This window comes from Barbus barbus, assembly GCF_936440315.1.
Source record: "Barbus barbus genome assembly, chromosome: 6".
Lineage (NCBI taxonomy): Eukaryota > Metazoa > Chordata > Actinopteri > Cypriniformes > Cyprinidae > Barbus > Barbus barbus.
The window spans coordinates 22,429,033-22,442,727 of record NC_136734.1 but is presented as its reverse complement, the minus strand read 5'-3'; the positions used below and the strand labels follow the sequence as shown (position 1 = coordinate 22,442,727).

General features: G+C 38.1%; 1 protein-coding gene across 1 annotated transcript in view; it reads left to right on the top strand.

The window, feature by feature from the left end:
- LOC306871965 (ras GTPase-activating-like protein IQGAP2) overlaps window positions 1-13,695 on the top strand; it is a 54,317-nt gene that overhangs the window by 8,264 nt on the left and 32,358 nt on the right. The window contains exons 3-4 of the mRNA XM_079420256.1: window positions 10,967-11,123; window positions 12,324-12,401. Coding sequence (XP_079276382.1) covers window positions 10,967-11,123; window positions 12,324-12,401 — 235 coding nt within the window. The remainder of the gene's footprint in view (window positions 1-10,966; window positions 11,124-12,323; window positions 12,402-13,695) is intronic.

Genomic DNA, 13,695 nt, shown 5'->3' with positions numbered 1-13,695 from the left:
ACGAGGACATTTTTTTCACTTCTCAACACAATAATTCAAAATTCTGCTCAGTCCATCTGATGACACAATGGTAAAACTGTAAAATCAGAGCAAAGTGTGCAAGTTAATGAATGAATGAATCAGTTGTCACACATCCTGACCTTCCTGGCAGCACAGTCGTGACTTTGCTGCAAAGCCTCTGTTCTGGGAAGCCTGTCGTGTTGGATCAGGATTATAAGGCTGGTCACTAATCTGCGTGTTAGCAAGGGAGTAACTTGTCATCCTTGTGTTCCACTCAGACATCAGGAGTCACAGGTAGAGGCCCACAGGTCACACTAAATATCTGATGCCTGCTGAGCAGGATTTTAACAGTCAAAACAGTTCATTAGTGTAGTGTTTTTTGTAAAAGCTACAAGTCCAGTAAAGAGCTTGCTAGCAGTTACCAAAATAAATTAATCACAGTTACTGAGATGTTACTCATTATTAATTACACCTGACAAGGTTTAGGTTTTCAAATCCAAACAGTAAAATATTTTCTTTATTTTATCATGACCACATGTTTGCTTTCATCCATTTTATTTTAATTAAATATAATAAATCACAATCATTTCTTAATATTTTCTACTCAGCATTTATATTAGAATGGTTTCTGGAGGTTCATGTGACACTGAAAACTGGAGTAATGGCCATAACAGTAATAAATTACATTAAAAAGACATTAAAATAGAAAATTGTAATAATGTTTCACAGTATTACTGCTTTTACTGTATTTCTGATCAAATAAATGTATAATTTATGCAACTGTAACTATATTAATTCCAGATCTATTAGACTGTTGTTGCAGCTGACAAACATACTTTCTTACACAATCCCACCCCCCTTTCCAGCACTGTGACAGAGAAACTTTGTACCCGCTGACTTAAGCAAACAGAACATGTTATTTTAGATAGGGGGACCTAGTTGTGAAACTTTTTCCATTTCTAATTTTGTCATTGTGTGATGCCCTAAAGCTCATTAGTCACAAGAGTAATGTGTGAGCAACATGTCTATGAGACTTTATACAGTTGTCTCTTTTTTTGGACCTTATATTTCTCTTTCCCTGAGTCGAGATAATAGATTTTTTTTAGAGTTTACTTTAGTGTTTCAGTAACATTATTTCATTCTGATCTTTCCAGGTAGTACTGTTGCTACTTGTCTGCTTTGTCTGCCAAGTACGGAAAAAGGGAAATGATATGTCTTTATATAAAAACAAGGCAAATTAAGCATTAACATCTAATCCCATTCACTGTCTGAGTCTATACAGAGTTGTTTTAATTCACTATGCAAAGTCATTTTAAGGCAAGTAAGTCCACTCTGGCCGTCTTAATGCCTCTGAGTAGCTATTTCTGTGTTGCTGACAGGCATACAAGTACATGCTATTTACTTGAATAGAGAATGGCGTAACTTTCCAAAACTGGCTACTGTTCACTACTGTTCAAAAATTTGGGGTCAGTAATAAATGTTCTTTTGAACTTTCTGTTCTTCAAAGAATCCCCCCCAAAACTGAATGACAGTTTCCACAAAAAAAATTAAAACGGCACAACTTTTTTCAACACCGATAATTAGGGCTGGGTATCGTTCAAAAAATTTCGATATCGATACCGATACCGATACCTTGAGTTCGATACCGGTTCCTGAACGATACTTTTTTCGATACCAGTTTTATGAAATCAGTTTTAATAAGATTACATTATCTCAAAAAAACAATTTTTTTTTAGCTTGTTGATATTTATACAGACTCAAAGCCTCATCTCCTGAGCCACTGCACAAAGGAACTAAATATATCCAACACAATACATAAATAATTTTAATAAAGTTCAAATAGTTTTCAGTTTACACATCTGTTAGGCTACGTTTACATTAGTGCGTGTTCATTTTAAAACACATAGCTCAGACAGAATCAGAATTTCTAGGTTGTTAAAGACTTCAAGAAATTTTAAATCTTCATCCACTTTCATAAGTGGGCGTTTTATTTTCTTTCACCATATGTTTTATTATTATTAAATTCTGGTGTAGTATGTCTAATTATTTGAATGCATAAAAACAACTTAGTTTATTTAAATTTATTCTTAAAATAGCCTTATGAAATGTTTTATTTTTCCTCAGAAATTCTGTGTTCTGTATCTGGTTTTCAAATGAAGAAAACATTAATTTAATTTATCTTTAAATTATTGAAAATCAAAGTTTATTTATTTTGGCAAACAAAGGGGGGTTACTATTAAAATTAAAACATGGAATAACTGTTATGTGATCATTACAAAAAAAAAAAAAAGTTTTAATAATTTTAATAGTAGCCTAGTAGTAGCAGATAGTAGCCTAGTAGTAGGAGTATGTACTGTCCGCTGTCTTCCAAGTTAATCCGAACTTTTATTTTGACGGGTTTCCGGGAATACCTTTACAGTTCTGTGTGTATATGATATGACGCTAGTTTTACTCAAATCAAACGGTAAAATGCTCACGAAGTGACTTTCAGAGCAGATGTTGTTAATGTATTTATGTCCTCATTTAGTGAGGCGGCAGACGCTGAAATGACCGCGAGGGTCACGCGAGCTTCAGTCTGTGTATAATAAACAAACTGCGCGATTTAAAGAGCGGACTGCTCCGTGTGCTTTCGAAACGCTCTCGCGGAGGTCAAACACTGATCTATCAGCGCGTTGCCGCTTCTAGTCAAACACACCTAGTGCTGCAGGATTATTGGCTCACTGACGTTAATGAGATTAACCCCTTAGGTATCGAAATTTGGTACCGAACGACAAGACATTTTTCGATACTCGGTGGTATCGAGGCAATTCGGTCGGTGCCTAAAAAGTATCGAACTCGATACCCAGCCCTACCGATAATAATAAGAAACGTTACTTGCAGGGGCGTAAATTTCGTCTAACATTTGGGGGGGTGGGGGTAGTAAACATAAAATTTCTCAAGAGCAATTTTTGAAGGGGACACAAATAATACAGCTAAAATTGTACTTGTTAGGATATGGATACATAGAGGAAAGCCTTACTACTATTAGTGCAGCAGGGAGGGAGGGAGACCGTGCCAAATTTTAACTTCAAGCTGTTATGGTCGCGCCGCGACAGCAGTTGTGTCCATTGTAGACATTACTATCCATCGCAGTGTTGCCAAGTCCGCAGTTTTCCCGTGGAATTGTGCTACATTATCACTCTTGCCGCGGGTTGTTTTTTATGTCCGTGGGTTGAAGTGACCCCAATAAACGTGTATTTTAGCCCCCGGAATGCGATTTTTATCGGGGGACCCCCTCGAAATGTGGTTAGTTTGGGCCAGTTTTGGGTTAATTTTGAGTAGCAATTGGGCTGGATTTGTTGTGAAAACCTAGCAACTATTTCCGTCAAGCAGGTAACGTTATTATTGCTAACATAGCGATTCATCGAAAAATATATTGGCATCATCTGTATTAAAGAGAAAATAATCAACTGTTTTTACTGTATTTTTTAAATTTACAATTTATAAAATAGTTATATTTTAATAGTCTGAGATTGGTTTGGTCCATTTTCTCTCATTATGCTTCCAGCTGCCCTGTCACCCCCTCAGTAGGCAGCACACAGACCCTGTTTACTGCAGGTAATGGTTTTCTATTCAGTAGCATGTCAGACACATGCAGTCAGATAAATAGGGGAAAAGTAAAAAAAAAAATGTGTTGTTGACCTCTGTGCCTCAGTCCTATTCATCTGACACTAAACTGCCAGAACCAATAGATATTTTTGGCACATTGCAGTTCCTTCTCCAGCTGAAGCAATAATATCCCACAGTGTGTTTCCAAGGTGCAGTTCTGCTGTTAGAACCCTCACCTCAAAACCAGTAATGCTGTTATTTTCTATTAACAGTATATAAAACTTGTAAAGTAACTTATTAGTCAAAGCTGTTTATTATGAGTCATGGTCGGTCTGGAGCAGAGTTTTGAATCTTTCTTTCAGTTTGAACCCCTGCAGCCTAACAATCACAGGAAAGTGCCACTTGAGGGCTGTAAACAGTCAGATCGCTCATAGAGAGTGTAACAGATGGCTGCATTGTTGGTAGAGAGCAGTGGGGACAGGGAGAGGTGTGCACAGTGGCCGGATACTCTTCTTCTGCTTGGGTCTGCCACATATCCTGATAAAGCAATGCTCATTTTCATTCTAAAAGGTGCAATGCATCTTTTTCCCTTTAAAGGGTTGGTTTACCCAAAAATGAAATCATTTACTTACATTCATGTCATTCCAAACCCGTATGAATTTCTTTCTTCTGTGAAAGATATTTTGATGAATGTTGGTAAGTAAACAGCTTCAGTTCCCATATGGTCAAAAATATCATGGAAATCAATAGGAACTATTGAAACTGTTTCGTTACCAATGTTTTTCCAAATATATGCCAAGTTCTGTCATGAAACCCTAGATGGTGCATGCTGGTGGGTCCTTAACGCAAACTGATGATATTCACAGTGCTGGCACAAGCTGATTTGTTCATGTTGTATATGCAGCCAATAAGCTTGCTGCTTTACATTTAAATGGCGGGTTAGCTTTCATTAGAGCATTCGCGTTGCACTTGCAGAGTTTCTCTGAAATCCTCCACCTTCCCCAGCTCCACCTGCATAGATCTGCTACAGGTTATTATATATGATATAACCTAGAAGTGTGGGGGTCTCTGAAGGCAGAGAACAAACATGTTAACCCTCTACCGCACACATTATGATAGACCTATAAAAAAAAATATTTGACTCTTTTTCTTTTCTTGGAATTGCTTAACTAAAATATTATTTTAAGGTACTTTATGATTTGTTGCCACACGGCAACAACATACAATACTGGATCTAACTTAGAATAAGTGTAAGTTTACTTATAGTTAATATTTTTCCTCAGAAATGTTTGTGGTGATTCAATTGGTGTTATTATAAGCTTTAACACAGTACTTATAACCTTATACTGTACATACTTTCCAACAACTTCTGCTTTTATTTATTCCATTCTTTTTAGCTGAATAATGCTTTATATTCTTTGAATTTCATAAAATTTTTCAAGAATGTTATTTAAATTTCTAATTTATACAGTTATTATACAAATATAATACTGTATATCATGTATCATAAAACACTGACATAAAACCAAAAACACTGCAGTTCATGAAAATTCAACATTACGCAATCTTATGCGAGGAAGACTATTAATTTGAGGCTTGAGCCCCCCCACCCCTCCAATAATCCTTGAAACTTTATGTTTGAAACTTCACAGCAGTTTTTTTTCAGAGGTGAGACACAGGTATACCTCACATTTGGTACATTTCATCCTAGTAAAATTGCCATTTAAATTAGATTGTATCCATTATACACATGCCATTAACATACAACTTATCAACATTATATCATTAGCATTAATATTGCTATTGTTACAGATAAACAGACTGCAGCTGACCTAGCTAGCTATCTTAACTATTGCAATGATATCACTCCACTATTGCCGCTTGGCAACACATACATTTGATTGATTTACCAAAAACTAATTTCATAAAAACTTTTTTGAGTAGTGAATATGTCATTATAACTTATCTGAGGTGATCTTTATGATTTTTTTGTGCGTGTGACACGTTTGTTACTGACATTTTAGTTTGCTTTCAGCAACTACTGACAAGAGATGGCAGTCTATCAGAAATCGCGCCGCAGAAAAAAAACTGCATGTCATGTGACTTAACCAAAGCACATCATTCGCTAAACTAAGGTCTTCTCTTTCCAACAAAAAAAGTGAGAATGTTCTCTTAAAGAGACAGTGGCAAGGAAATGAACACAAAGTGTATGTTGCCATATGGCTACACCATGCAGTAGAGGGTTAAAGGTGAATAATAACGCAGCATATATATAATTAACCATGCAATGTTTGCATTTAAGGGCAGAAATATTGTACCTCTTTACTTGATTACAATAAACATGCTGAGTCACCTCTTGATGAACTGAAGTCAAACCATTTGAGAACCACCTCACTATAATGTAGTAGATGTTTTACTATAGACCCCTTTAGGGTTGACGTCACAATTACGTCATAGCACTAGCTGGAGGCAAAACAAAGTGAAAACTGGAGGCGGCCCATTCAAACCAGCGCAGATTCGGCTAAATAAGGAGCTTAAAATATCATCTTGTTGTGATGTTGGGTGCCCGAATCAGTGTTGTAGAGGCTCCAATTTGAAATTTTAAGGCATACCTGCTGCCTTTTGCCAGACAAAAAACCGACGACAGCTGTGATGAAACGAGATAAAACGAGTGGACAGGACAGATACGATCATCAAAAATGCTCGCATTTGCAGCTCACACTTCTTATCAGAAAAGGTTCAATAAAGTATTGTCTTTTGTTGTTATGGGCTCGTCTAAAGATTTCTTATGCATCTCACTATGTCGTGTATGAAATAATGTCTGTGTACACGTGTGTAAAACAACAAACTGACGATTTATATGCTTAATCATATGTAATTGTATATACATTGTTGTGTTTAATTGTGGCTGGAATAATAATGTAGCTGTAAAAATAGTTGCCTGCTGAAATTGAAATATATATACATCTTCATGACTAGCTAGACTGTAGACACTGTGAGTTTGTCTTTACTATAGCCTGCACATTAGATGTGAGTCACTCAACCAGAGGGAATCGCTTGAAATTGACTTATATTTTCCCGTCAGCTGCCTTTTACGTCACAGCTCTATAATGACTACATTAATCATGGATGACATATTGAGCTGCTACTAGGCCATTTCTGCAGTGGCAATACTTAATAATGGTTATGGTCAACTGAAAAATAGATTTTGTTTTGCATTATCATTCATCAGTGCTGTTCATATGAAGTTTAAGACCTTTGTGAAATATTAACATTACTTATTGCTCTTTTAATTTGTTTTCTGCTTTGAAAGGCACGTTTTATAACAGCCAATGCTCAGTTTTAGCCTGAAAATCATGACATGAAATCTTGATACTGAAACTGTATGTCACATTGTTGGTTAGATATTATCAATGATGTGATCTCATGTACTAGTGTGATGTAATTTAGAGGCGCTCTAGCAGATGTGTTGAAACAGAGCAGGTTTTGTGGGAGGCTGGGGAATTGCTGACACATGTATGGGCAGAATGTTTTCTTAGCCATTGTCATTTCATCTATGTTGTCTTTAATTAAATCAACCTAAAGAGCTGGATGGACATGCATGGAATGTCATCTTATGGTCCATTAGAGAGAAGCATCAGATATCAAATAGGGTTTCTTTGATCAGAATCATGATGCAACCCACTATGGCATAATCTTTGTTTTGATTCTGCTGTACCTCAAAATGAATTGAGTGCGCCAGTGACCTCACCTGTGACCTCTGAATTGACCAACTCTAAACTCTGTTTTCATTTCTGTAGGAATGAAGTGACTTAACAAATGATTAACCAAAGGTTTGCAAACAGCAGGATAATATTGACGTTTTAACTGATTCACTTAACTCTACATAGCATAGCTTTCTTCAGTGCATAGCGTAATGTTTCTTACCCAACCAGATATGTAAGTTCTAACACTGATTATAGACCCTTTTGCTTAAGCATAGATAACCCATGAATCAGCAGAAGGGGTGAATTACAGATATTTGATCGTTTTAAATGAAGACTTCCCCATATTTGTGAACTGAAGGCAGGACACTTTGCTGTCAGTTGGTTGGGCAGCCCTGAAGGGCCCAATGCCAGTTTTCTTCACTGGCAAGAGAAAAGATATGCCAGTGTAGGTGCCATGACAATATGGCTTTCTCTGAATATGTCAAAGGTCATGTTTGTCAGCTTGTCACTGACTAGCAACCAGTTTGTAATGTGGTTTGTTGTCCTGGATGATCCAGGTGAATTTCAATGATTCCGTGATCTGGAAATTGAGTGTTAAGTGACTGCATGCTTATTGAGACTGTAGACTAATGAACTACTAATTCATAATAGTTTACACACCTGTTTTCTGTTCCTCCCTGATTACGTTTAGTATTTAAAGCCTGTGATCTCCCATGTTGCAGTCTGCTATTATTTTGGATTTACGTTTGGTTGTGCCCTTCTCAGTCACCGGTCCAAAGGAGAATTTAGCCACTTGTGTGGAGTGGGTGCTGGAAAATAATGGACTGTATTTCTCCGTCTGCCCTGCCGAGGAAGACATCTCCAACCCCACTCATGTACCAGAGACCAGCCAGCCGTCATCCCGCTGCACGGAGTCACTGCCTGAGCCCACTGCAGACGGAGAGCCTGAGCCAGTGTGTGAGCTGGCAACATCGTCCGTCCCCGAGGGAGTTTTGGTGGTGATCGAGGGCTTGGAGGGAAGCCCCGCCCACACTTCTACGACTGAGGGTAAGCTGCAACTGGTTTCTGGGAACCATACTGAGGAACTTTTGAACATCTTTGAAGTGGATTTATTAGACTGGTTTGGAGAAGTACTACCCTATGCTCCTGAATCTCCTGTGTCTCCGCTGGTTCCATCCAGCCCTGAATCTCCTGTGTCTCCGCTGGTTCCATCCAGCCCTGAATCTCCTGTGTCTCCGCTGGTTCCATCCAGCCCTGAATCTCCTGTGTCTCCGCTAGTTCCGCCCAGCTCAAATCCTCCTGTGTTCCCTCCCAGCCTACCTCTCCCGCCTCCTCTCAAACCAGTCAGTTCCTCAGCCCAAGTCCCGCTGGTGCCTGTCAGCCCCTCAGCTCACCCTCAGTCTGCACCAGCTGGGCGCTCTGATCCATCGCTTCGGGACTTCAAGCCTCCAGCTCTGCCAAGGTGTGAGGATCCCCTGTCTCCACCTCCAGCCTCCGAGCCCTGGACTCCATCTCGGTCCTCCGAACCATGGGCTCCACCTTGGCTCATAGCTCCCTCGTCTCCACCATGGCCCGTCCTCCCACCAGCTCCACCGGGCTCCCTCGTCCCTCCGGCTCCGCCTTGGTCAGTCATCTACCATCTGCCGCCTTGGGACTCCACTCCTCTGGCTACGCCTCGTCACTCCGCCCCTCCGGCTCTGTCAGGCTCCTCCTTCTCTTCAGCTCCACCTTCGTCCTCCGTCACTCCGGCTCCGCCGCGGCATTCCGGATCCCCGCCTCCGTCCCAGTCGCCTGAGCTGCTGGCTCCACCTAGGCCCTCCGGACCCTCGATGTCACCCTGGCTCTCTGTCTGCTCGGCTCCATCCTGGGCTCCTCGTCCATCGGCTCAGTCTCCGTCAGTCGTCCCCAGGGTGTCGTCAAGGCCTTCTCGACCCTGGCTCCTCCCTCCCTCGACTCCGCCCTGGGGCCTCATCCTGGCTGGCCTCTGGATTTCCACCTGGCTCCTCCTGCTCCGGGCTCCTCCCTGGCTTCTCCCACCATCCACTTCCCCATGGACTTATTTCTTGGACTTTTTCTGCCCATTTTCTTTTGCCTGCCCCTCGTTTGCTCCACGCCCGCCTCCTGAACCCCCACCCTCCCTCCTCTATTGGACTTTTGTCGGTACGAGGACGCACCGTTCCGGGAGGGGGGCGATATGTTACATGTATGATCTGTTTTAGTTTAGTTTCTATGCCTCCGTCTTCCTGCCTCGTTTGTTTCCATGGTTTTTGATTAGTTAGTTACACACCTGTTCCTCCCTGATTACATTTAGTATTTAAAGCCTGTGTTCTCCCATGTTCCTTTGTCTGCTATTATTTTGGATTTACGTTTGGTTGTGCCCTTCTCAGTCATTGGATTATTAAAAGATACTCTTTGATTTTGACTCCTTCATTATGCGCTTTGTTTGATACACACCAGACCCATAACAATAAGGCATTACTCTAAATTTTGATCAAATGCATATTTGTTTAATAAAAGTCTCAATTTAGAAAAAAAAGACCCCAAACTTTTGGTCTATAGTGCATTTTATAGTGCTGTCAAATGATTAATCGCGATTAATCGCATCCAAAATAAGTTTTTGTTTACATAATATATGTGTGTGTACTGTGCATATTAATTATGTATATATACATACACACACATACAGTACATATATTTTTTTAATTGTATATATTAATATATACATGTATATATTCATATAATTAATATTATATAAAAATATATTTAATAAACATAACATATTTTTCTGAAATATATACATGCATGTGTGTGTATTTATATATACATAATTAATATATACAGCACACACACATATATTATGTAAACAAAAACTTTTATTTTGTATGCAATTATTCGCGATTAATCATTTGACAGCACTAGCATTTTTATAACATTAAATATGAGTTAAATTTTTGTGGTGAGATTTTTTTTTTGTGATGCATGATGTTTTTTGTTTAAAATAGAGAAAAGCCAGCATTTCCTTGTTTTTTTTTCTGATGTGAAAGAGTGGTAAGAAGGAATACATTTAGAGATTACATTTTTTTGCAGTTTTCTGTGTAGACTTCTCATGGGATGAAGGGTGACAGTAGTACCTTAACCTTGATATTAACTGTTCATGCCAGAAAAGCCCATATATAACATTTGGCTTTGAGTTTTTATCATTTGAGTGTGCTTTGGAAACTCATATCTGAAATGAATATTAATAATAAAGCATCGCAGTGTATTAGAAAGACAAGCTGTGATCTTTTTTTAGGGGACATCTACTGAACTGAAGAACTAGTGAACCATGGTCTGGTATACATTTTTTATAAGCATCTCCAGATTGCAACATTTTTGCTTGTTTAACAAGTTGAAAAATAGCATTAGCTAATGTTTTATGATGCCGAGAGTGAAGTTTTGATGCCCATAGGCATGATGGTGCTTCCTTCATGGTAAAAAGTGTTTATTAATTGATTGTGTGCCTTTAGTTCTTCCTCTTCTGTAATTCATTCCAAGGCTTAACTTGTTAGCACACTTGTTTTCCAGAAAAAAATCTGTGTTGAAGTATATTCAATAAATAATGCATAAATAAATGCATGTAAAACCATGTTGCTATCATTTGAATAGCTAAAACAGGAACCTTTTGCTTTCAGATGGATGGAAGCATGTCTGGGGGAACAGCTGCCTCCTACCACAGAACTGGAGCACGGCTTGAGGAATGGCGTCTATCTTGGCAAACTGGCTAAGTTCTTTGCTCCCCAGTTGGTGTCAGAGAAGAAGATTTATGACCTGGACCAATCTCGTTATAAGGTACTCATTTTCTGATGTTATTTATTGGTGTTTAGCAACTATTTAGCTCAGCACAGAATTACTGTATATTACCTTACATTCACACAGCTGCTCCTGAAAAGTGCATTTGGAAAGTCACACCAATAAAGTAAATATAGGTGTCAATCACAAACACTGACTTTGTGAACATAGCCAATATGTCACAGTGCTTTGCCTGGACGTGCCTTTTCAAATGCAACACCGACATCCTCACATCCTAAAAGTCTCATTCCCATGGGAGGAGAAAGAGTAGGGCGGGAATTCCCTGAGACTGAATTGTGCCCACTGATAGTGATGTTTATTTGCACATGCTATCTGCATTGTTTTAGTACCTGATTCACTAAAGCAATTATGCAAATCAGGTAATGATGCATACACACCCGATAATTTTGTGGTGAACTCAATTTGCATGCCACAGCATAGAAAGGTGGCATGTTTGAGTTGAAACTAATTATAATTATGGCTATTTAAGAGCATTTAGTACAAGGTTAATTAAATTGGATAGTGAATAAGGTGTGAAATTTTGCTATGAAATATGATTAGTAAATTGGCTCTAGAATAACTATTTTGCTGTTCAAAAGTTTGGCATCGATAAGATTTTTTAAATGTTTTTTAAAAAGTCTCTTACTTTCAGCAAGACTGCGTTTATTTAATCAAGAATACAGTAAAACAGTAATATTTTTACAATTTAAAAGAACTATTTTAATATCCTGTGATGGCAAATCTGAATTTTCAGCAGCCATTACTCCAGTCTTCAGTTTCACATGATCCTTAAGAAATCATTCTGATATGCTGATTTGCTGATCAAGAAACATCAGTTGTGCTTTTTGATATTTTTGTGTAAACCATGATACTTTTCTCAGGATACTTTGATGAATATAAAGTGCAAATGAAGAGCATTTAACTTTTTTTTGAAGAGCAACTTTTGATCAATTTAATGCATCCTAATGCAATCCTAATATTATTTAATTTAGATGGTATTAATTTCTTCAGAAAACAAAAACAAATTACTGACCACAAACTTTTGAACGGTAGTGTACCTGTCTGATGCATTTCAATGGCTCATTTGCTTCACATAGTTATGATGCATTTATTAAATGTAATTCCATTTTAATGGTTCATGAAATGTGCTTGAAACATGTTACTGTTACATGTATTTATTTTGTTTTGTACTTTCTCCAGCACTCAGGACTACTTTTCAGACACACAGATAACACTGTGCAGTGGCTCAGAGCCATGGAGTCCGTTGGTTTGCCCAAGGTGAGGCCCAAGTACACACTTTTAAAGAAACAGACACACACACACATATCCTTGCCATCTTCTCTCTTTGAAGATAACAGTTTATTTCATTACTTTAACATTCAAAAAGTTGGTTGAATCAAACAAAACAAAACTGCGTCCTATGCACGTTGTGTGCCCAGTTTGACAGTTTGGATGGGAGGGTGGATAATTATTTTACTGTTGTTATAAGATGAATGGATAAAGGCTTTTATTAAATATTTACTCATGGCTTGAGTTGTTGACCTAAATTAGCAATGGCCCTGTCAATCATTTTGACTGAGTTTCTCTCCCTTTCACTCACGGGCAGAAAAACAAAAGCTTCCTCCAAGTATAATGCAAAACTGTAATGTGCAGTGCATTACACAAAGCCACAGAAGCAAAAGGGCATCATGTTTAGATAGATACACTATATAAACACAACATCCATATGTGCTTGTTAAATATTTTCAAGACCATTGACATTATTTGGGAGATGGGCCACCCTTGCTACAAGGAAGATTTGCCACTAGATTGTAAAAATGGCTGTAAGGATTTTCTATAATTCAGAAATGAGCATCCAGGTCAGGTATTGATGTTGGGTGATGAGGTCTGATTCACAGTTGCTGTTCAATTCATCCTGAAGGTGTTCAGTGGGGCTCAGGTCTGGAGGCCTGTTCAGACTCAGTAAATTATTTCTGTACGGATCTACATGGATCGATCTTCCAAAACTGTTGCGAATAAAGTTGGCAGCACATAGTTCTCTAGAATGTCATTGTCATTGTGTGCTGTAGCAATGCCTTTATTGGAATAAAATAGATTTTCTTCTGTGGAACATGAAAGAAGATATTTTGGCAAATCAATCAATCAATCAATATGGTTTGAAACAACATTAGGATGAGTAAATGATCACAGAACTTTAATTCTTGGTTAAGTATCCATTTAATTTTTGAAAGAAATGAACACTTTTATTCAGCAAGGACACATTAAATTGAAAATGACAGTAACATATCTATTCTATTTGAAGTAAATGTTGTTCTTTTGAACATTACATTCATCATCCTGAATTTGTTTTATCACAGCAGCACAACTGTTTACAACATTGATAATAATAGCATGTTAGAATCATTTCTGAAAGATCATGTGACACTTAAGACTAGAGTAATGGCAGCTGAAAATTCAGGAATAAATTACATTTTAAAATATATTCAAATAGAAAACAGTTGTTTTAAATAGTAATACTATTTCACAGTATTACATTTTAACTGTATTTACAAACATATAAAAAAATCCTACT